The sequence below is a fragment of the Gopherus evgoodei genome, chromosome 9, assembly GCF_007399415.2.
Source record: "Gopherus evgoodei ecotype Sinaloan lineage chromosome 9, rGopEvg1_v1.p, whole genome shotgun sequence".
Classification (NCBI taxonomy): domain Eukaryota; kingdom Metazoa; phylum Chordata; order Testudines; family Testudinidae; genus Gopherus; species Gopherus evgoodei.
This window is the reverse complement of record NC_044330.1, coordinates 3,033,119-3,055,683: the sequence shown is the minus strand read 5'-3', so window position 1 is coordinate 3,055,683 and position 22,565 is coordinate 3,033,119. Positions and strand designations below refer to the sequence as shown.

The following is a 22,565-nucleotide window of genomic DNA, read 5'->3' as shown; positions in this document are numbered from 1 at the left end:
TTTTTCATCTGAATTTGCCATTTTGTTACAATTGAAAAGTTTCACAGAGATGGTTTGATTTGACCAAGTTCCAGTGGTATCCTGCCTGCCGGGCAGGTGTCAAAACCCAGCGGGCTGCTGGGGAAGCAAGGCTGCCAGGTCATAGCTCTTCCAAACATAGGCTCAAGGAGATCTAGCAGACAGCGGAGGGTGGCCTTGGGCGGCTACTCTCCAGGGATGGCCGTGTTTAGTTTAACTGTGTGTTTTCAAATAATGCAAGGAGCCTAACCAGAAGCAATGAAGAAGAAATTCCAATAATTCAGATAGACAATGGAAACAGACACGAGACCCAGGGCTTTAAACTAGCAATACGCAGTCTACGTTTTAACACCATTGAGCTACATGGCAAGGTTGTACCAGGATCTGGAGATTACTGTCACTTTTACTGGCTCCCTCTCGCTCAATGTCAGGCCACACAAATACCTCATGATGGTCAATAGACTCAGAGACTCAGAGACTTTAAGGTCAGCAAGGATCAGAATGATCATCCAGCCTGACCTCCTGTACAACACAGGCCATCGAATTGCTCAAAAATAATTCTTAGAGCGTATTTTTTAGAAAAACATCCAGTCTTGATTTTAAAATGATTGGGGAGGTGGGGGAAGAACCCACCACAAACCCAGTCAAATTGCTCCAATAGTTAATTGCCCTTGCCATTAAAATGTTTACCCCTTATTTCCAGTCTCAATTTGTCTAGCTTCCACTTCCAGCCATTGGATCATGTTAGACCTTTTTCTGCTAGATTCCTGAGCCCTTTATTAAATATTTTGCCAGAAGCTGGGAATGGGCGACAGGGCATGGATCATTTGATGAGTATCAGTTCTTGTCATAACTTTCCTACTCAGATCTGAACCTTAGAGTTCAGAACATGAGAAGCTAGCATGAAACCTTCAAACTTAATTACCAGCTTGGATCTGATATCACTGCCACCAGCCAGAAGATTCCAGTGTCTGACGCACTGTGGTCTCCCCAAAACCTTCCCTGGGGGACCCCAAGACTCAGATTCCTTGAGTCTCACAACAAAGGGGAATAAACCATTTCCCTTCCCCCTCCTCCCCTCCTCCCAGATTTCCCTGCTTCAAGTCCTTGAAACATAAGTACCGAGAGATCAAATCTCTCTCCCCCCTCACCCAGAGGGTATGCAAAGTCAGGCTTAGTAAATCTAACACAAAGAGATTTTCCCCCTGACTTCTTCCTCCCACCAATTCCCTGGTGAGCTGCAGACTCAATTCCCTGGAGTCCCCACTAAAGAAAAACTCCAACAGGTCTTAAAAAGAAAGCTTTATATAAAAAGAAAGAAAAAGACATAAAATTGGTCTCTGTATCAAGGTGACAATGTACACGGTCAATTGCTTAAAAGAAAAAATGAATAAACAGCCTTATCCAAAAAGAATACAATTTAACACATTCCAGCAACTACACACATGTAAATACAAAAGAAAAACAATATAAACCTATTTATTGTCTTACTATCCTTGTACTTACAACTTGGAAACAGAAGATTAGAAAGCCTGGAGATAGAAAAATCACTCTCTGAGCCGAGAGAGAGAACAGACCAAGAACAAAGGACTCACACCCAAAACTTCCCTCCACCCAGATTTGAAAAAGTCTTGTTTTCTGATTGGTCCTCTGGTCAGGTGTTTGGTTCCCTTTTATAGGTGAAAGAGACATTAACCCTTAGCTATCTGTTTATGACAGTTCTGTTCATTCCCTCTGGGGCACCTGGCATTGGCCACTGTCAGAAGACAGGATACTGGGCTAGATGGACCTTTGGTCTGACCCAGCATGGCCGTTCTTATGTTTTAAATCTTTTGTGCTGTTATATCCCAGGTATATGACAGCGAGATTGGACTATTTACACCCAGGCATTATTATTCCCTCTGCTGTCCTGACTTTCTGAATGACATGCAGTGGTTGTTTATTAGGACTATGACGGAAACTCTAGCTTTGTGTACCACTCAGGTGAGAACCAGGCCTGGTGTTTCACATCCAGCGACAATTGCCCTGCATAGCTGATAATGACATTTATTGGAGTTTTCTCCTGGCTAGAGGTGAGAATAGCCTCAGGAGTCCCAAGTCCAGTCCTCTATGTGACTCCCTGTGCCTGTCCTATTGTTATGAACCAATTACCCTCACCAGCTCAAGTTGGGAGCGACCAGGCATAAACAAGTGGCTCTGGGCAATTAACAAGCTCTCTCATTGCTTGGACCAAAAGGGAACTTAAACTTACCTCAGCAACAAACTGTTCCCCAGCACAGGACTCTTTCAATGGGAAAATGAGCAGTATTTCTGTGGGAGGTGTGAATAATTTCTCTCCCCAGAGATTGGGCTTGCACATAAGAAAACAAGTCACCTCTTACTAGGCCAACAAATGGCAGCTGTCCTTCTGGGTATAACAAAAAAGGCCCCTTCTGGATGTTTACTGCCTAGTTATTACGGTGATCCTCAGATTAGGTAAATATTGGTACGGGAACACAGAACCAGCCAAGTCTCAAGTGGTACCCTTTGAGAGATGCCCATAAATAATAAAATTCTGCTACTGCTGCTTTGCACTGTTAGGCCTTTTGTCCATGGTGCTTTAGAAAGATTAAGTCTCACAACCCCCTGAGATATGGCAGGTCTTACCCTCCTCACATTTACAGCTGGGAAACTGAGGCACAGAACGGTTAAGTGACTTCCCCAAAACACTAGGAAAAGACAATGGCAGAGCCTGAGAAAACTCTCAGTGGGTTCTGATACTTGGCCCCCTATTCAGGTAAACACATAAGCACATGCTTACCTTTAAGCATGGACTTAAGCACATTCTTGCTTTGTGGTCTCAGTTTCTTGCTTCAACCCCTAGATAACAAGTCACACACCATTTAAAAGCTCAGAGCATAAAAAAATATATATGGCCACTGCAGGGTCAGAAACAGTGCCTGTGTGACAGACACAATGTTATCCAGATTTCAGCTGAAATATGTACCACTATTACATTTTAAATAAAGATTTTAATAATCATCTTTTGCTTTAGGAAGTGTATTTTAAAAAATGCCTTCCAGAAAAGTATGCATTGTAATGAATAAAAAAGTGACTTGTCTGGGGTGTACTGTCTTTTGATCCACCAACTTACCACCAAGAGTGTTAGGAGAAAAGTCACACACGTTTTCAAGACAAAACCATGTCTCTGTTTTAAAAGGTACAAGATAAAGCAGTTAACAGACCTTACAACACCAGAAATATTTCTTTAAAAATACAATCCTGAATTTTATGGAAAGAAGGAAAATAGGTTCATTTTATTTTGATCCAACTGCTTTATACAAAAAAGCAGACTTGTAGGTTTTCGGAATGCAAGAAAGTCAACCACGGGGGAGGGGCAGGGGAGAAAGAGTTAACAATTTATTTTACAAAAAACCTCACCCCCCAACCCCAACCCCCCCCAAGCCTGTCTGAACCACAACACCTTTGAACTATTTCTCACTTTTGTCAAAGACTCTTCACCATGCACACTAAAGCCACAACAAAATCAAAGCGGGTAGTTTGACTATTTTACCTTAAACAACATCGTCCTCTCAGGACGCCTGGACAAACTAAGCTTATGACGCTTTAACCTTAGATTTCCCAGGCCCTAGACAAAAGATTGACCCGCTGGGGTCTTCTGCCAAGGGCGGGGGACAAGCGAGGTTCAGGACCAAGGGCAGCTCCCCTTGCCCGGGAGAGCGGGACTGGCCCGGAGATGGAGCTGCACAAGGCACTCTCGGTTCTTTGGCAGAAGACGCTTTGCCAGCCAGCGGGTCGGTGTCCCCCGTGCTCCCAAGGAGCCGCAGCCGAGGGGCGCCCGGGGGAGCGCCAGGGAGCCAGGCGCGATGGGGAGGCTGTGCGCCCCCGGCTGCCCTCCAGACGCAAGGGGGGAAGTCCGGTAAGGAAGGGGCTGGCACCCCCCGCCCCGGCCGGGCTAGCGGCCAGCGGGGCAGAGCAGTGGCCGGGGGCGGAGGAAGGCGGAGGGCTCGGGGGGGGAAGGGAATCTAGCCCCCCAGGGAAGGGAAGTCCCCCCGCCGCGCCCCACCTGGGCTGTTGCTGGATATCAGGCGCCTCCCGCAGAGACACTGCAGCATGTGCGAGCCTTGCTTCAGGAGAAGCCCCGGGATCCTCATTGGCTTCCCCGGGCCGCTGCGCGGAACCGCGAGCCGTCCCCAGCCGCCCCTGGGCCGCCCGGAGCCGGGGCGCAGGCGGCGGAGCAGCCGCTGCGGCTCCGAGCCCTCGGAACTGCTCCAACGTGGCTTGTTGGGACTTTCCAGGGGAGGGGCCGGGCTCTGGGAAGCGCCAGCCCTGCCCCCTGCCGGGAGAACCACCGGGGAACCAAGCGCGCCCGGGCACGGGCTGCGGATCCCAGCCCGCCGGGGGGAGCGACTCCCCGGACCAGCCCCGGGCGGAGATAACGCCCCCGGCCCAGGGGGTTAGACCGCGGGAGCCAGGATCGCCCCTTACACCCCTTCCCCAGAACCAGCTCCTGTGCCCTGCCCCTGCCTGCACATTTCACTGGTGCCCAGCGCCCAGGGCTGCAGCCCTGGACTCCGCTGACAAGGGACAGCCAGGGCCACCGGCACCACTGCCAACCGCCTGCTGTCCCTGCCCGGAGAGCTGGGGGCACGGGGTAGCGGGGGGTCACCCTGTATTTGGGCCTCTACTCGCTGATAGCTGCCTTGGCCTCTGCTTCGGGGAGGGTTTATAGACTCATAGACTTATAGACTCATAGGTCAGAAGGGACCAATCTGATCATCTAGTCTGACCTCCTGCACAAGGCAGGCCACAGAACCCCACCCATCCAATTTTATAACAACCCCTATCCCAGGACTGAGTTATTGAAATCCTCAAAATTGGTTTGAAGACCTCAAGCTGCAGAGAAATCACCAGCAAGCCACCCGTGCCCCACACTGCAGGGGAAGGCGAAAAACCTCCAGGGTCCCTGCCAATCCGCCCTGGAGGAAAATTCCTTCCCGACCCCAAATATGGCGATCAGCTAAACCTTGAGCATGTGGGCAAGAGTCACCAGCCAGCACCCAAGAAGGAATTCTCTGCAGTAACTCAGTTCCCATTCCATCCAACATCTCCCCGCAGACCACTGAGCAGACCTATCTGGTGGTAATCCAAGATCAATTGCCCAAATTAACGATCCTATCATAACATCCCCTCTATATACTTATCAAGCTTTGTCTTAAAGCCAGAAAAGTCTTTTGCCCCCACTACCTCCCTCGGAAGGCTGTTCCAGAACTTCACTCCCCTAATGGTTAGAAACCTTCGTCTAATTACAAGTCTAAACTTCCTAATATCCAGTTTATACCCATTCGTCCTCGTGCCTACATTAGTACTAAACTTAAATAATTCCTCTCCCTCCCTAACGTTAACCCCCCTGATATATTTATATAGAGCAAGCATATCCCCCCGCTGCCTTCTTTTGGCCAGGCTAAACAAGCCAAGCTCTTTGAGTCTCCTTTCATAAGGCAGGTTTTCCATTCCTCAGATCATCCTAGTAGCCCGTCTCTGAACCTGTTCCAGTTTGAATTCATCCTTCTTGAACATGGGACACCAGAACTGCACACAGTATATCTTGCCTTGCTGAACCTTTGAAGATGATGTTCCCATTGTCTGGGGACACCGCCCACTTTGCTGGGTCCTAGCTGAACACACAGCTGGGGGCTAAGCCCGAAGGGCACGGGCCCTAGTGAATGGACTCAGAAACCCGTGGAGCCTAGGCCCACCAGTGGGGAGTTCTGCTTGAAAGCTCTCAATGGCATGGCCATGGGACCTTGGCTTTGCAGTTCCTTGGCCCAGCAGTTCTTAGACTATGGGTTGGGAGCCCAAGGTGGGTCGTGACCCTGTTTTGATGGGGTTACCAGGGCTGGCATTAGACTTGCTGGGGCCAAAGACTGAGCCTCACTACCTGGGCCAAGCTGAAGCCCCAGGTCTTCAACGCTGGGTGGCAGGGTTCAGGTTATAGGCCCCTGCCCAGGGCTGAAGGCCTGGGGCTTCGGCTTTGGCCTGCCCACCTGGGGCAGTGGGGCTCGTGCTTTGCTCGGGCAGGCTGTGGCTTCAGTCCCCCTTCCTGGGCTCGTGTAGTAATTTTTGTTGTCAGAAGGTTGCGGTGCAATGAAGTTTGAGAACCGCTGCCAAGCCCCATGCTGTGCTGAGTCCACATCCCCAGTTCCTCCTCCCCTTCTGCTCTGTACACTCACCCTTGCCTGCCAAGGGTTACAGGCAGGATTCTCTTCAGCTTGGCAGCTGTTCGCCATTTACTATAGTTATTCCTACCAGGCAGACACACCCTGGGTAGCAGGGCTAAACAGTGCCACCGGAGGGCTTCTCAGTTTCCATTTCACAGCAGCAACAGAACCCTGCTGCACCTCTGGTCTCAGGGGATTAAGGTAATGAACTTGGTCCAATTAAAGCAACTGGTACAAGCTGGTGGAAGAAGTGTGTCTCCTGGGGGGAGAAACCCTGTCCCCTATTAACACACTTTAATACCACACTCTCTCCAGGCTGCAGTGTTTCAGAAGAGGGGGTCAGATTACTGACACAGGGAATCATTCAGGGACCGATTGGTTTAGCAGGCTACTCCTTTGCACTTATATAGACAAAATGAGTCTTTGGGGTTTTCATCAATTGTTTTTTGAAAGCCCTACAAGTTAGTTGCCAGGTCAAAGTTAGCACTGGCTCCTGTTGCAGGAGGGAATTCCACACTCGGCAGGATAGCTCCTATGCTGTATGAAAAGCACTTTTGAGAAAGTTGCCTTCAATTTAAGAAAGTGCCCAAAATGGGGAAATCCCTCACCTAGAGATCAGCCTGGAAACCTCTCCACAGGAAGTAAAACTCCTAATATGAAGCACACTGAAATGGAGCCTTTCCTCAGAGTGGACCGTACAGCATCACTGAAAGGCAGCCAGGCCGGGGGGCAGTTTCTGCACCGCTGGAGCCTATGGCAGTGGTGTACAGGCCTCATATTGACCTGCTGCATGGAGTGAATTTCAGTCTGGATTGCAGCATGCCCTGAGGTGCTTACCTACCTAGTCCTTGCCCTTCAAACCATCACCTATCCCAGCTTTCATTGGAGTCTGCCAAACCTCCCTCTGCTCTCAGCTGTGTGAGACCACCCCCAATGCAGTACTGACAGAGGGCTTCCATGGGATGGAATAGGAGTATAGGCTTTGTGCTGCCACTATGCACGGGCTGAATTTCTCCCCAAAAGCTCAAGGAGGATCCAGAGTTTTCACTGTAACAGTGAGAGAGGATGCTGCTAAACCCAGCTGTAAGAATGAGGCAGAGCCAGCATCAGGTGACAAGTTACAGGCTCCATGGGCCAGGAGTAGGGAGAAAGGATGGGACAAGTGGCCAGGTGTGAACTTGGGATGAAGGTGACCAGAGTTTGAGTCTCCATTCTGCTGCACACTTCCTCCATGACTATGGGCAACTCTCTCTGGGGCTGCATTCTCCATCTATACAAGGGGGAGATCGCACTGCCCTACCTCACCGAGGTACTGTGATAATGCCTGGATTACAGATGGGGTGCTTGGATACTCTGGTAATATAAATACCTAGCGCACAAATAGAGCATGGCTCTCTAGTACTTACTGCAGCTGGTCAGGAACTTTTCCAAAACACAAAAACTTTTCATGGAATTGATTAGGCCAGGGGGAGGGGCTGTATAGCCCGGTGGTTAGGGCACCCATGGGGCAGGGGAGACCCAGGGATCAGTCCCTTGCTCCATTGACTATTTAAATTATTTATCTGAAGTGGAACAGCTTTAAAACAGGAGAGACTAAGGGAAACCCCCATCAGACTATACGATAGCGTCAGGACATGCTCCTGAGAGGCAGGAGACCCCTGTTCAGTTCCTCTCTCTCGCTGGGTCTCCCACATTCTGGGCGAATGTTCAAACCATGGGGCTCAAAGTTGCAAAGGGACCATTCCCCCCACTTCCTCCTCTTGCTAGAGTGGCTGAGGCACCCACACTGCCGGGCCCCAGAAGGGGGTTTCTCTTCCTGGATGCTAGCAGAGGTAAGTGCCTCCCAGCAGCCCAGACTTGGCACCTATCCCCAAGAGGGGCAGGGCTTACAGGGCCGGCTCTAACATTTTTGCCGCCCCAAGAAAAAAAAAAAAAAAAAGCATGCCACCCCGCCATAACACCTCCCCTCCGCAAGCGCCGCTGAACCCCCCCCGAGCGCCACATCATGCCACCCAATTCCCCACCCCCTGAGCTTTGCGTCACGCCGCTCAAGCCCCCGCCGAGCCACCCAAGCCCTCGCACCTCCGAGCGCCATGCCACCCAACACCCCCCCAGCGCCACCTGGCCAAACCAAAAAAAAAACAAAAAACCCCCCGAACGCCACTCCGCCCCAAGGTGCCGCCCCAAGCACCCGCTTGGTCAGCTGGTGTCTGGAGCCAGCTCTGGGGGCTTAGCACAACTGCCTCTCGTCGGCATCTCCCATGGGCTAGCTTAAGCAGCGCCACACCAAGCATGCTGGCTCTGTGGGCACCTGTCTCTCCCCATGCCTTGGAGAGGGAGCCTCATTAACCAACTCAGGGTTTGTGGATCCCGTTGTTGTTCCAGTGAATTGTAGATGCCTAAAGATGAGATGTTGTGCCAGTGAGCATTGCAACGCCTGAGTCACGTTGTGGATCCAGGCCCAAGCTCAGGGCAGTTAAAATGAAAGCAAATCCTGACCGTCACACCAGCCATTAAACACAGATGACAGCTGCATTTCTTATTTAGAACTTGAAAAGCATTTCAGATGCTTGCTCAGTAATTATAAACAGATCATTATAAAAATTGCAAAAAGAAATGCCTGCTTATTTCTGTCAGCTAATTAATTACATTGTTGTAGAACCTCAAACCGTACTGTGCAGCACACACTGCTCCCAGGGATTCGTTATTAATCACACCTTTTGTGCCCACAATACTCATTGCCATGGTACCCTCTGCTGAAAGTCACCACAGAGTGGATCGTTAACTTTCACACTATGGATTTGTGACCCACCCATCCAGGTCATTCCAACAAACTCCTTGGAAAAATCACCGTGCCACAGAACAAACAAACAGACCTGCCCCACATCCTGACTCCATATCTCAACACCTGACCCTACACAAACCACCCTGCTCCCTCTCCCAGGACAAGCACCTCAGCCTCCTTTAAATACCACAGCAATGCCTGTTTCTCTGCACTTACAGAACACCGCCAGCAGATGGCAAACAGACTACTATTATTACCTGAAAATAGAAACACCTCATCCCCTTTTCCCAAGTTTATCTTTCATTCACCTGCTACATCTGGTCATGGACCAAGACTGCAAGTCCTCTGGGGCAGGGCTGGTCATTTTCCTACACTGATGTACAGTGCTTACCCCATGGAACCCCCGCCCCAATATTTGACTGAGGCTCTAGATGCTATTGCAACATATACTGTAATGAACAAACAGTAAAGATCCAGTCCCCCAAATGCTTCAGTAGCATGCCTGGAACGTTAACAGTTTTGGGCACTAGCAAATCAAGAAAAAGAGACAGAGTTTCAAATCAAGATACCCTTCTGTCAGCAGCCCACTCAGTTATAAACAAGGGGGATCCATCCTAAGTGCTTCCACTGATCAACTGCAGCAGGTCACATCACAAGGGAGCAGTCCCCTAGGCTGTGTCTACACTACAGAGCCGATACTAGCATAGCCCCGGAGTGTATCATAGAATCATAGAATCTGAGGGTTGGAAGGGACATAAGGGAGTCATCTAGTCCAACCCCCTGCTCAAAGCAGGGCCAATCCCCAACTAAATCAGCTAAATGTAGATGCAGCCTACACCAATAGAAAATTTATATCAGTCCAGGAACATCACTTCCCTGAGCAACATTGGCTATGGGCTTGTCTATGAAAACTATATCAGCACACCTACAGCGCTGTAGCTCGGTCGGCATAACCTCATAGTGTAGAAGCAGCCTACAGAGATGGAAGGGGTTTATCTGTCCGTGTAGGAACACCACCTCCCTGAATGACGGTAGCTACACTGACAGAAGCATTCTTCCGGTGACATAACCCTCAGAATAGATGCAGATAGGTCAGCTTAGCTGTGTCATTCAAAGGTATGGATTTTTCACCCCTGACCAATGCAGCTATGCCAACTTAACTGTTATGTGTAGACCAAGCCTTAGATACAGGGAGGGGAATGTGTTCAGTGAGGTTTGAATGGACATTACAGGACCCAATATAAGTCTGGGGAACATTTAGTAATCAGGAGACTGTGAGAAACAGACTTATACACAGCTAGCAATCTCAGCTCCAGATCTAGGTTTGTTAGCACCATACAGAAGTTCTGGGAAAACCCAGTAGAAATGGTTCCTTAAATTAAAAATAAATAAAACTCTTGGTTAATTGGAGTATTTAGGTAATCTGCCTGCAGAGCTGGAAATTTAACCATAGCAGCATTCTGTATGTGCTTGCAAAGGAGGAATTTAAACAAGTGTGGTCAGTTTCACAATAGTCCCTGAGAAAAAAGAGAGAAAGAAACCACTTTTAAATCTCGTTTGAACTCCTCAGGTAGAAGATGCTATCATCAACATGGGTGACAAACTTTGAAAAGGTAGAGGTGGGGGTTCTTGTGTTGTTTTACTTTGACAGAGTTGGAATATATATATATAAATGAATGTTAATTTGAATGCAAGAGTGAATTCTGACCCTGTCATATTTGTGAGTGGAGCAGGGTTAGTGTGGTGCGGGGAAATAACAGTTAAAAAAATTGCAGGATATTTAAATATGTTCTTTGAGGAATGTGTTTACAAATTATTCACCTAGGTCTTCTTGATAGTGTCCATCTGAACTCAAGCTAGAGGGCCTGATTTTGATCTCCCCTGGTTTCAACAGAATTAGTCCTGATTTACATCGAAGGAGGGAGAACAGAATCAAGACCACAAAGAAACAATTGATGTATGTTGTTATCTGGCCATTTTAAGGATAGCTGTAGAAGATTTTCTATGCACACACTCATTTCCTCTGCAGAGAAAGACACCATTGCTTCTGGCAGGGGTAAGCGGTGAAATGGAGGCAGGAAAATGGCTAGGTCCTTTAGGAAGCATAGCGTGTTTTTCTCAGTGTTTGCAAAGCACCTCGCTCATTTTTGATACAATGTAATCAATAAATAATAATCCAGTTTGATAAATCACTCAAAGCAACATGTATGCCAATCATTAAAGCCCCTGCCACTTTTGGAAAGATAACTGCATTTGTTTTTAAGGAGAAATGTACTGAAATAGTCAAAGGATATTGATGCAGGTGGTTACTCATAGTACAAAGATAGGACAACCTCTCCTTTGCGGAGGGCCAGCATGAGGCTTAGGTAGAGTTTCTGTGGGACATAAGTCGTGCATAACCCTTGCTATGGCTCGCTGCATGGGAGCACCCACAAGAGCCGTGATCGAATCCCACAGCTGGTCAAATCCCACTTGTAGGTGGAATGCCATTACTGAAAAAACCCCTCAATAAAACAAAGGCTGCATTTGCTTGAACGCAAAAGCTTGTTAGGAAAGGCTCAAACACATCAGAAAAAGGTTGCAGAGAATTGTATTGTCATGTGTACAAGAAGGTTGGACCAGAACAGGGAATTGAAGTCAGATTTCCCACGTCCCATTCCACTGTTTTAACCACAAGCCCGGCCTCCTCCTCCTCATGATAAAAGTGAATTCATCAAGCCTTCCAAAGACAGGTGACACTAGTTAACACAAGAAATGCTATCATACAGAAACTACATGGCAGAATGTTCTGAAAGCATCTGGGAAGTCTGGGGGTGGGGGGCTCCTACCCATCTCCAGGAAAGAAAGCAGCATGATATTACATACATCAAGCAGGAAAGACCCTTTCTTTAATTGCTTTAATCTGGTCAACATGCAAGACCACCAGATGGGTAAAACTTATAGAAAACACTTTCAGCACTTGATTGATAGACTGGCGTAGGAAATCTCTCTTCAGCTCACTGAACCGGATTTAGAAAAGAAAGATGTATTATACTCTTGATCATTTAATAGGTTTATCCTCAGACACAGAAAATGCTCACAGTAGTAAGTATTTATTAGCTGCATTTCCAGACATTGAGAGGGAGTATCATATCATACATAAAGAAGGCTTTGGATATCAAATGTCTTGCATCTGAGTTAGAGACAGGTGGGTGTTGCGTGGCTTGGGATTTTCAAAGCATAGTAATACTACTGTAATCCCACAAATGCTGGAATTGGTAATAGACTATTCAAGCAGATTCAGGTAGAGAGAGTTCTACCAGGAAAAGGTAACATGGCTCCAGACCCCCACCACCACACTGGGGTTTTAGTTTCAGGGCTGCAGATATTGTTCCTGGGTGATTAGAGTGAAAATCAAGAAATGGGAACTATCAGACAGCTTAAAAATAGGGTCTGACGATGGTAAGTGACAAGACAGAGGGACCTGCTCCTTGTATTCGAACTGACCTACTGCATCTTGGTTGTCTCAGAGAACAGGCCTAGACATACTCCAGCCAAGCAGAGAGTAGCCTAGTCATGCAAGTACACAACTTTAAAGAACATTAGTGACTAGGCTGGTTGAGCCTGGAAGATGGCCTGTCTCTTCATTACAGCAGGGGACTGACCAGTGTCCTGTTCTTAGTAGCAACACTGACACACCCGACCTTGCGCAAGTCATTTAAATTCTTGCTAACACTGCTTCCCCTTCTGTGAAGTGGGTGACATTATTGGCCATGCTTGGAGATCCTCAGATGAAAGGAACTCTGAAGTGCTAGACAGCTCTTACTATGTATTTTTGTTATAATGATCTGGAATACTTACCACCCCTGCTGTCTGCCAGCGATGGGACTGTTCCATTCAGCACAGCACATGGATTCTTATTCCTGTCCTCAGCGAGGGCCGGACTGTGAGGGTGTGCGCGGGGCAGGATGCATGAGGTCTGTCACAGACCCACCCACACAGCTGCATTCGGGGAAGCAGAAGGACTGCTCGAGTCTAGCATCACTGCGCTACCCGGGTCTGCCCACTGTGCCAGGCCCAGTAAACAAAGCAGGACAGGGCCAGCACCCTTGTGCCAGAGCAGGTCTCCCATCTGGCCAGTTGAGAGGGCAGGGCAGCACCTGGGAGCTATAAAGGACCAAGGCGAATCAGAGACAGGGAGAGGCTGAGCTGAGCAGACTGGCTCCAGTAGAAGGGCAGATGAGAGCAGCTGGGGGCTGTGGAAGGTCTGGGAAGGAAGCAGAAAGTGGCTCCTGGAGGACAGCTGAAGGTAGAGGAGCAGCAAGAGGGGCTTGCCGGCTGGCGTCCCTAGGCCAAGGCCAGAGGGCTGAAGGCAGCAGAGGGAGATGCCAGTTGGTTCCAAGAGCCGGAACACAGGAACAGAGAAGAGCGGCAACGTTGCTGAGCCACTGACATTTCCACATCACAGAGCTGGGCCCAGGAGACCCACGAGAGAGTCGGGCAGGGTGAGCGGTGCGCCCCTGAGGAAGACGCTCCCAGCAGAGAGACTCAGGGGATGCTCCTGGAAAGACAGGGCTGCACTCCACTTGGAAGCAGAGGTGGTTGTCCGAGTCCAAGGCAGGGGAGGAGGCTCTGAGGAATGCTGGGGCCGTGTGTCGTACCTTACGTACCGCTCTAGACTGTGCTGTAGCAGTTCTGGTCTAGGCTGGTGGGACTTGGTTATGCTTTATGGGCAGGGGATTGCTGTAACCAATGAAGGCCACAAGGGCTATATTTTCACTTGGGACTATTTTGAACTATTTCTGGAGACCCTGGAGGAGGGAAATTCAGGCGGACGTGCTTGTCCCGCCGTGCCCCGCTGCAGGAGGGAATGCCTTATGACAGAGGCTCAGCACAGAGCATGGATGGGCTGCACTGAGGGGGGCTTTAAGTCTCCACTGTGCCCTCCTGATTCTGAGCTCTGCGGGGCCAAGACAGCTCCCAGTGTATCTCTGGCAGCCTAAGGGTCTGCTCTAAGCTACAGCAGCCTTCCTGGCACTGCCTCTGGCTTGCAGCACAAGCTGGAATTGCCATGGGGCATGTGGTATGGCCCCATCGCCTTACACCAAGACTCCTGGGCCAGGGGACCACCCACAGCAGCCCAAGACAGCACCTGCTCCTGCAGGGAATTCTCTTGGGGGCTGTTCACAGCCAGCCTTCACCACCCCAGAAGTGGGCAGAGTCACTCCCATGGACTCTGTTCACTGCCCTGGCCCCACGCTGCTCTGCACCAGGGCCAGCTCCAGGCCACAGCGCGCAAAGCACGTGTTTGGGGCGGCATGCTGCAGGGGGTACTCTGCCGGTTGCTGGGAGGGTAGCAGGCGGCTTTGGTGGAGCTGCTGCAGGCGTGGCTGCGGACGGTCCGCTGGTCCCACGGCTCTGGTGGACCTCCCGCAGACACGCCTGCAGCAGCTCCACCGGAGCCGCGGGACCATCGGACCCTCCGCAGAAACGCCTGCGGCAGGTCCACCAGAGCCGCGGGATCGGCGAGCGGCAGAGCGCCCCCCGCGACATGCCACCATGCTTGGGGCAGCGAAATGGCTAGAGCCGGCCCTGCTCTGCACCCAGCCAGCAGCTTCAGGACAAGCTGAGCCTTGGCCATTAGAGAACAGCCTATTTCACAGTTTGTCCAGCCTCCAGCGACAGGGATTCCACAACCTCCCTGGGGAGCCAGTTCCAGAGCTCAACTCCCCTGAGAGTTAGAAAGTTCTTCCTAATGTCGAACCTACATCTCCCTGGCTGATTCCATCTGGTCCTACCCTCAGGGAACACAGAACAATTGATCCTCATCCTCTTTATAGCTTCCCTTAACATACTGGAAGACTTATCAGGTCCCCCCTCGGGCTGCTTTTCTCACGACTGAACCTGCCCAGTCCTCTCAACCTTTCTTCCTAGGTCAGGTTTTCTAAACCTTTTCTCATTTCTGTTGCTGCCCTTTGGACTCTCTCCAATTTATCCCCGTCTTACCTGACGCCTGCCACCCAGAACTGGGCACAGTCCTGCAGCTCGGCCCTCACCAGCGTCCAGTAGAGCGGGACAATTCCCTCCCATTACATTCCCATTAATACACCCCACAATTATATTGGCATGTTTGGCAACAGTATCCCATTGTGGACTATTTTCAATTTGTGATCCACTGTATCCTCCAGACCACATTTAGCCCTACTACTGCCTAGCCACTTATTCCCCAGTTTGCACTTGTCTTCATTGAATTTCATCTTGTCGATTTCAGATCAATTCTCTCAGGGTCATTTTGAATTCTAATCTTGCCCTCCAGAGTGCTTGCAACCCCACCCAACCTGATGTCATCTGCAACTTTCATAAGCACACTCTCCACTCCATTCTCCAACCCATTAATCAAAACAGTGACTAGTACCAGTCCCAGGACTGAGCCCCGTGGAACCCCACTAGATTCATATTGCCACCAGGGACAGAACACTGCTTGCCGGCCCACCACTGATAAGCACTCTCCAAGTACCGACTGTCAAGCAGCTGTGCACCCACCTCATAGTAATTCCACGTAGGCTACATTTCACTAATTCACACAAGCAAACATCACGTGGGACCGTATTAAAGCCTTACTATAAAACAAGATCTATCACATCTACTGCTTCCCTCGTCCACTAGGCCTGTCAAAGGCGGAAATGAGTTTGGTTTGGCATGATTTGTTCCGGACAAATCCACGCCAGCTGCTCCTTGTAACCCTGTTATCCTCAGTATGGCGCTGGTCTCTGGAGCACCCTTAAGAAGGGAGTCGCTCCTACGGTAAAGCACAAGAGCTGCTAGTCATGCAGATGGAGAGCAGACTGAAGGGTCCCAGCGAGGACCCTGTCACAAAGGGCGGAGATACTGGAGTTCTCTGAATGCTCCATCCCCATTAATGGAGGGAGTTAATCCAGAACAGGCAGGGATGGGCTCTGCTCCAAGATGTTACCAAAAAGCTCCAAGGGAAATGACTTGCAACTCCTGGGAGAGCTGGCTGCTGCCTGCATGCTAGCTAGTCAGTCAGCATTGCCACCACCAGCAGCGCTCTGCTCCACCAGCTTACGGCTCCAGACAGGTCTTTGTTCCTTTGGCTTTGGCAGATGCTTCCTCACTGGGCCAGCTAGGTACCCACTCTGCAACGTCTGACTTTACCAGCTGTCCTGGAAAATAAAGTGGCAACATTAACTGGCACCTTTGTGCCTAAGAGACTGTGCTGAACCCACCGGTTGGCACCAGCATCCCATTGACACACAAACAGACACCGAGCCTTCAAATCTATTCCTAGCTTTTCGGTTGATGCACAACCTCTGTGCCTCAGTTTCCCTATACAAGACTCATTATAATACATCTGTTTTACCTGGGGCAGGGAGAAGCAGGGAAATTAAAAAACCTAATAAAGGAGATTATCTGATGGGAAGCACTACAGGAGTATAGAGCTCCTCCTTCTGAACCCCCTGAAAACCTGGTAACTCTACTGAGCATTTGGTAGTGCCGTACCAGAGAACAGAATCAGGACCAGCATCTTTAATAAAACCTTGTTCTTCCCGGCACCTCTAATACTTGTTCAAATTTTAAAATGAATTAACTTCAGCTGAGTTCCTGCCCTGCGTGTGTTCACTTTCTATAGCCTCTTGTTTCACTCCTCTGATTGCCTGCAGAAAGCACGTTTCTAAGATAAGGTGCTTAAATAGCCATAGAAAGTGAATTTTAAGTTAGTTTTCCACAGCACACAGGCCAGAAAGCCACAGTGATGGGAACAGGGCAGAGTTCTACACCTCTGATCAGCCAATCCTGACCAAGCAACGTGGCTCATATTACAAATAGGAAGCCAAAGAGGCAGGGATCACTGCTGTTCCTGAAGAGACAGAGGCAACTGGAGCCTGAATTCTTAAGAGATGAGAGAGGGATTCTGGGAAGATCACAAGACTCCTTGGCAGCAGCCAGTGCCAATTTGCCAGTTATTCCTGTCCAAATTTATGCCCACATTAAAGCTTCCAGAAGTTGCAGAGAAGGACACTTGCCTGGCTATACCTGCCAGGATCATTAGAAATATCCATCCACAGGCAATGGGTCTGTTCGTACAGTCCTCTAGGAAACATTCTGTCCAGCAGCCCAAACTGGCCTGAGTGTAGTGGCAGTGCAATATGCCTGTCAGTCCCTAGAGCTAACCTTGCCCTCCTGCACATCAGTTAATGTGCTTTTAAGGCAGGATTTAGGACCACTGACTTTAGCCAGAGCCATATAGATTTATTATCACATCCAGATTTTTCACTTGCATTTTTCTACCTCTCCTCCCCTGGCTGACATGCAAGTTCTAGCAACAGGGCCAATGCATTTTATTTAAAATTGTTCCCACGTTGAAGGCAGTAGAGAAATAGATCACCATGATCAAAGGAAGACACCTGCACCTTGTGAGCTGCTTTTAAATGCCTCGTAAAAGAAGCCTGGATTCACTATGCTCTAGAGAAACAGGAAGTGTTCCGGGCCATTAATCATTGTTTATGTCCACAGCTGATTCTATCCAGACAGTTACCTAGTGCAGGTCTGGGTAGCTGAGAGAAACATTCAGCAAGCCATGGCTCCAAAACTTTTGTTCTCACATTCATCTCAACTTTACCTTCTGGAGCGCTCTCACTTCCTCTCTGTTCCAATGGGCTGTCTCTCTCCCCCTCCACTCCCCACTCATGCCCTGTCTGACGCGTACACTTTTGCTCCCTCTGTGAGATGCAGGACCTCTCTGCTCTCCAAGCACTCCACCTCAGAACCCCACATTTCCCATGTTCTAACCACTAGGCAAAGGTTTCACAGCATCAGAGCCCTGACCTCAAAGACTCTCCCAGCTCATATTTAAGGTTGCATCAAGCCCAGATCTGGAAGTTTCTCCCTCCTTCCAGTGGGGAGAAAGGTCTTATTTCAAAATGTAAGCACTAAATAGACATTGTAAATGAATGCAACGGAATGTCAGTTACTGTGGCACTTCTCCTCACCGTTTTATGTCTCAAGCTGTAGGGTGTAGCTTGGGGAAGAGAGACTGTCTCCTGGCTAGATCTGCACCATCGCAGGTGCAGTGATTGTGGATTGCTGGCTCGGGCAAGGTGAGCGCATCTGAAAATTCCATCTCTAGTTGCCACCCCCATCTCATGGGATGGGTGGTGCTGAAGGCCGAAGTGCTATGATGGAAATATCTCTGCGAGCCTTGTGACTAAAACACATGCTTCTAACACTTGAGGGCAAAGCCTGAAAAAACTACTGCACCACTGAAGTAACGCTAATGGCCTAAAGCTTCTGTTCACCAGTCACATTCTGCAGTGATCACATTCTACACCCCCGTGATCTTCAGTATCGCTCTCATAACTAAATACTTATTTCAAGTGGGTTGGAAAGGTGACTTCATAAGGCTGCATCAGTGAACAGGAGAGGTCAGATAACACCTCAGTGGGTTTGTCTCCATCCAACAGTTTTTCTTCCACCCAAACAAATCAGAATCCATAAAGGACTGGATGGAGCAGCACCTCCCAAGTCACCTGGGGATGGAGCAGCAGGTTTCTGCTTTCTGGTTTCTCCAGGGCAGGGATGACACATTTTGTTGTTCACACTTGGAACACGAGTGCCTTGCCCCTCAACACAGCAGCCTGGGTAATCCTAGCCTCAAGCATCCGAAGTCATGTGTTGGGCCCCCCGAAATCATGAGGCCTTTACCTTCTGGTTTTTGAGCCTTTAGAGTTTGCTCTGTTTGTATGTTTGCAGGCATTACTCTGCAACCATTAGTCTCGAAACTTTCATTTTTAAATAGCAGTTAACTCAAGCAATTAACATAAAACAAATTACCTAGATTAAAAATAGAATACTAATTTAAATGTATTATAAATGTTTTGACATTTGTCTATATTTTCAACTATATTGATTTTAATTACAACACAGAATATAAAGTATACAGTGCTTACTTTATTATTATTACAAATATTTGCACTGTAAAAATGATAAACAAAAGAAATAGTATTTTTCAATTCACCTCATACAAGTACTGTAGTGCAATTGCTTTATTGTGAAAGTACAACTTACAAATGAAGATTTTTGTTACATAACTGCACTCAAAAACAAAACCAAACCAAACTTTAGAGTCTACAAGTCCACTCAGTTCTACTTCTTGTTCAGCCAATCGCTAAGATAAATAAGTTTGTTTACATTTATGGAAGATACTGCTGCCCACTTCTTATTTACGTTACCAGAAAGTGAGAACAGGTGTTCACATGGTATGGTTGTAGCCGGCATTGCAAGGTATTTACTTGCCAGAAATAAAAGTTTATTAGAGAATATTTAAATAAAGATGATACAAAGAGTTCAAAGCGTCAGTTGTTGGTCATTGGGGGCAACATACAGAGTATAGGGGAACGCTGGTATGTGGGAATTGGTTAGCACATAACATATACAGTCTGTAAGGTCCCCCAATGCGGGGTGTACGGTGGGTGGGATCAGGAAGCAGTAGGGAAGCAGTGAAGGTACATCGCTCATACAGTGGGTTATAGGCAGTCATGGGTATAAGTAAGTGGGCCGTGTAATGGGGACAGGATGACCCTCACATGGTGGAATCTAGTGCAGTGGGTTTAGGGCTTATGCCCCTTCATGCTGAGACCACATTCCAGAGGAGATGCTTCTATGCTGAATTTAAATTGGTATTCTATTATTGTTTAATAATGTGATTAAAACTGCAATTAATCATGACTTTCTTTTAATCAATTAATTGATTTTTTTAATTGTTTGACAGCCCTAGTTTTAAAAAAAAATGAAAGCAGAGATTCTCATGTAAATCACGTGACTCCAGGAGCTGGGGCTTTAAGAAAAACACCAAATATCTCTAGAGTTAGCAAGGCTATTTTGTATCACCACACCATGTAGAGTCAGGCATGGGAAATCATGGCTGGCTTGTGACATTAGGGGTGAGTTTTCCCAGAGCACTCAGCATCGGCCTAACTCTGCTCCCACTAACGTCAATGGCAGTTTTACTACTGTCTGCCCTGTGTTTTGAGTTCAGGTATGTTCTGCCCTCTTGGAAATTCCACCCTCTGCCCCATCACAATATACTCATGTGCTCACCCCAGAACACCAGAAGGCCTTTCAGTGGCCCTGAAAACAGGATTGTCCCATTCTGAAACATGGATGATCCTGTAAAATTTGGGATCAGTGGCAAATTAGACAAAGCAAGGTTAATATTTGCTAACGGGGACAGAAAGGGAGGAAAGGGGAAGAAACCCCAAAATAAGAATGACCCAGCTATGGACTCTTAAGTGGGGAATCAGCAGTAACAAGAGCCAGGTAAATCTATACGTGAACAGAAGATAATTCAGTAACACGTCACCCCACCAGCTCCAGAATACATGCAAAATCACTGAGCACAACTGACTGTCTTAATGGCTGTTGAAGAGAGGTGGTGGGTCACTGCGTGGATGTTTCACCACCACAGGGCAGAGCCCAAACTCTGGCTTTGATCACCAGGCCGTGCATGAAGTGAACTTGCTGCATTTGCCACTGGGGCAGGTTTCATAAAGTTTGCTCAGCATTAGCCAGGCCTGCCGTGTTACAATGGAGCAGACGGAGAATGCTGGATGGGAGGCAGCTGGGAGAGATCTGTCAATAAGGCTGCAGCATGCTCTGCTGAAATCTGGGGCCAGAGCCCACGGTGGTGTAAACAGATGCAGCTCCACGGACGTCGATCAAACTTCACCAGGGCTCATTTTAGCCCTGGAATTCTAGGCATCCATTTCCTGAGAATGCTTTAAGGAGAGACTGAGGGGATACAGCTGAGCTGCTGGTTTCTCAGTGTGTCCTAAACCATTTGCAAGCTACCAAAATGCATCTTTCCTCATCCACTGACCTCTTCATCCTAACCAGTGAATGGCACCCAGCCAGCTCATCCCGCCACCCAACACACTGCGGAAAACTCTCCTGCATCCACTGAGGCTGCCTGCACCACCACCCAAGAGCACTCTGCAACAGACCCTCTGTGCAGCCACTGGACAGTCCCAGGTTAGCCAAGTACAGTCACAGCCATAAGCCTCACAGGGGCACTGTAGTTGGGGGTGGGCTTGACTCCTGGGTGAAATGCACTGGAGAACTGCAAAGACAAGCCCAGAACTCAGCAGTCCTGACCCCCAGGCCTCTGCTCTAGCCACTAGGTAATAGTCCCTTCCCTGTATAACCCTTGCACAAAGACCCAGGAAGGCTTATCAGCTACTAGCACAATTGTGATTGCATCCCATTCTGACTCAGGAGGTGCACCCCACAGGATTTATGGATAAGGCATTCAGTCATCATGGAGGCAATAGAGCAAAACATCAGGGCACTGAAGTTATTCTGGCCTGAAGCCTGCTTTGGATATGCCAAGGGCCAGCACTAGGCAGCAGCATGGGATTTCAATGAATATGTTGCCAACTGCCCAGGCTGGCTACAAATGTTCCACATCAGACACCACTGAGAAACTGGGGTTCAGAATTTTCCATTTGAGCCCTGACTCCCTGTGGGTCAAAGCCCACCGTTCTGAGCATTAATGCCTTTCTTCCTCCCCACTTCAGTTCTGTCAACATCACTCTGGTTCCCCCTCTAAGATTTCCACTCCGCCCCACCATCCTGCCTCTCCAGCTCTATGGCTGCCATGCCCCAATTTAACACAACGACTCAGACCGAGGGGATCCCAATGCAATGCTCCCCATGTGTCTCCTAAACACCAGCTGTGCTGCAGAGGTCTTTGTGGGTAAGGAGTCAGGGCTGGGGGAGGCACGTACAGCCTACAATAATCCCAAGCGTGGCCACTCCTGTAGGTGGTTAGCCAAGTAGGCACTTCTACTACCACCAGCGCCCAGAGCTCCAGACTGAATAGGTGAAGCCAAAACAAGAGGCAGCTGGTAGATTGATCCAGAGCTGAGTTTACCCAGCAGCCCTCTCAGGTGTTTCATCCTAGAGCTGAACAGCCCTAAACGCTGGGGCATTCCAAGCCCAGATCCACATATTGCATCTAAGCCCCTCTCCAGAACAAAGGAAGACGCCTTCCCTTTTACCCTGGCCTCCCCAGTTCCTTTTAACTTAGGGAGGTTCAGGCCAGAGCAGGGAGGGGGCATGCTCTGCTACCGAGTGTGTGTGTGTGTGTGTATACACACGTACATACACCATTCCCCTCCCCACCCCTCTTCTTTCCTATACAAAGCAAAACAACCTCTGCAATTAAAGCTGCTTCTCCCCAGGGAGGCTTCCCTGAATTCTGCCTCTTTCTCCCCCTTCCAAGGGAAGAATCCACGGCTTAGTCTGACCCACTTTAGAAGTGAAATTAACGCCACTTGATCCTTGCTGCCTCTCTGCTAAGAGTGGAGTTTGTCACTGGCTGGGAGTCAGACCAGCACTCCTGTTTTACAGGTGAAGATAGCCCCTCCCAGAGGGATTTATGCTAACTAGGGGGTGGAGTTAGTACAAATGCAGCTCCAGACACACTACAAGGAGGGGTGGGGGGGCTGTTCGTTCCAGAGAAATGATGCAGAGCAAGGCTGGCT

General features: G+C 48.8%; 1 protein-coding gene across 2 annotated transcripts in view; it reads right to left on the bottom strand.

The window, feature by feature from the left end:
• FGF12 (fibroblast growth factor 12) overlaps positions 1–22,565 on the bottom strand; it is a 306,312-nt gene that overhangs the window by 159,438 nt on the left and 124,309 nt on the right. The window contains exon 1 of one of the 2 annotated variants that reach the window (XM_030576184.1): positions 4,085–4,160. The exons of the other annotated variant lie outside the window; for it this stretch is intronic. Within the exon in view, the coding sequence (XP_030432044.1) occupies positions 4,085–4,133 (49 nt within the window). The 5' untranslated portion in view covers positions 4,134–4,160. Of the gene's footprint in view, positions 1–4,084; positions 4,161–22,565 lie in introns of those variants that run through there. 2 annotated transcript variants of the gene reach the window in all.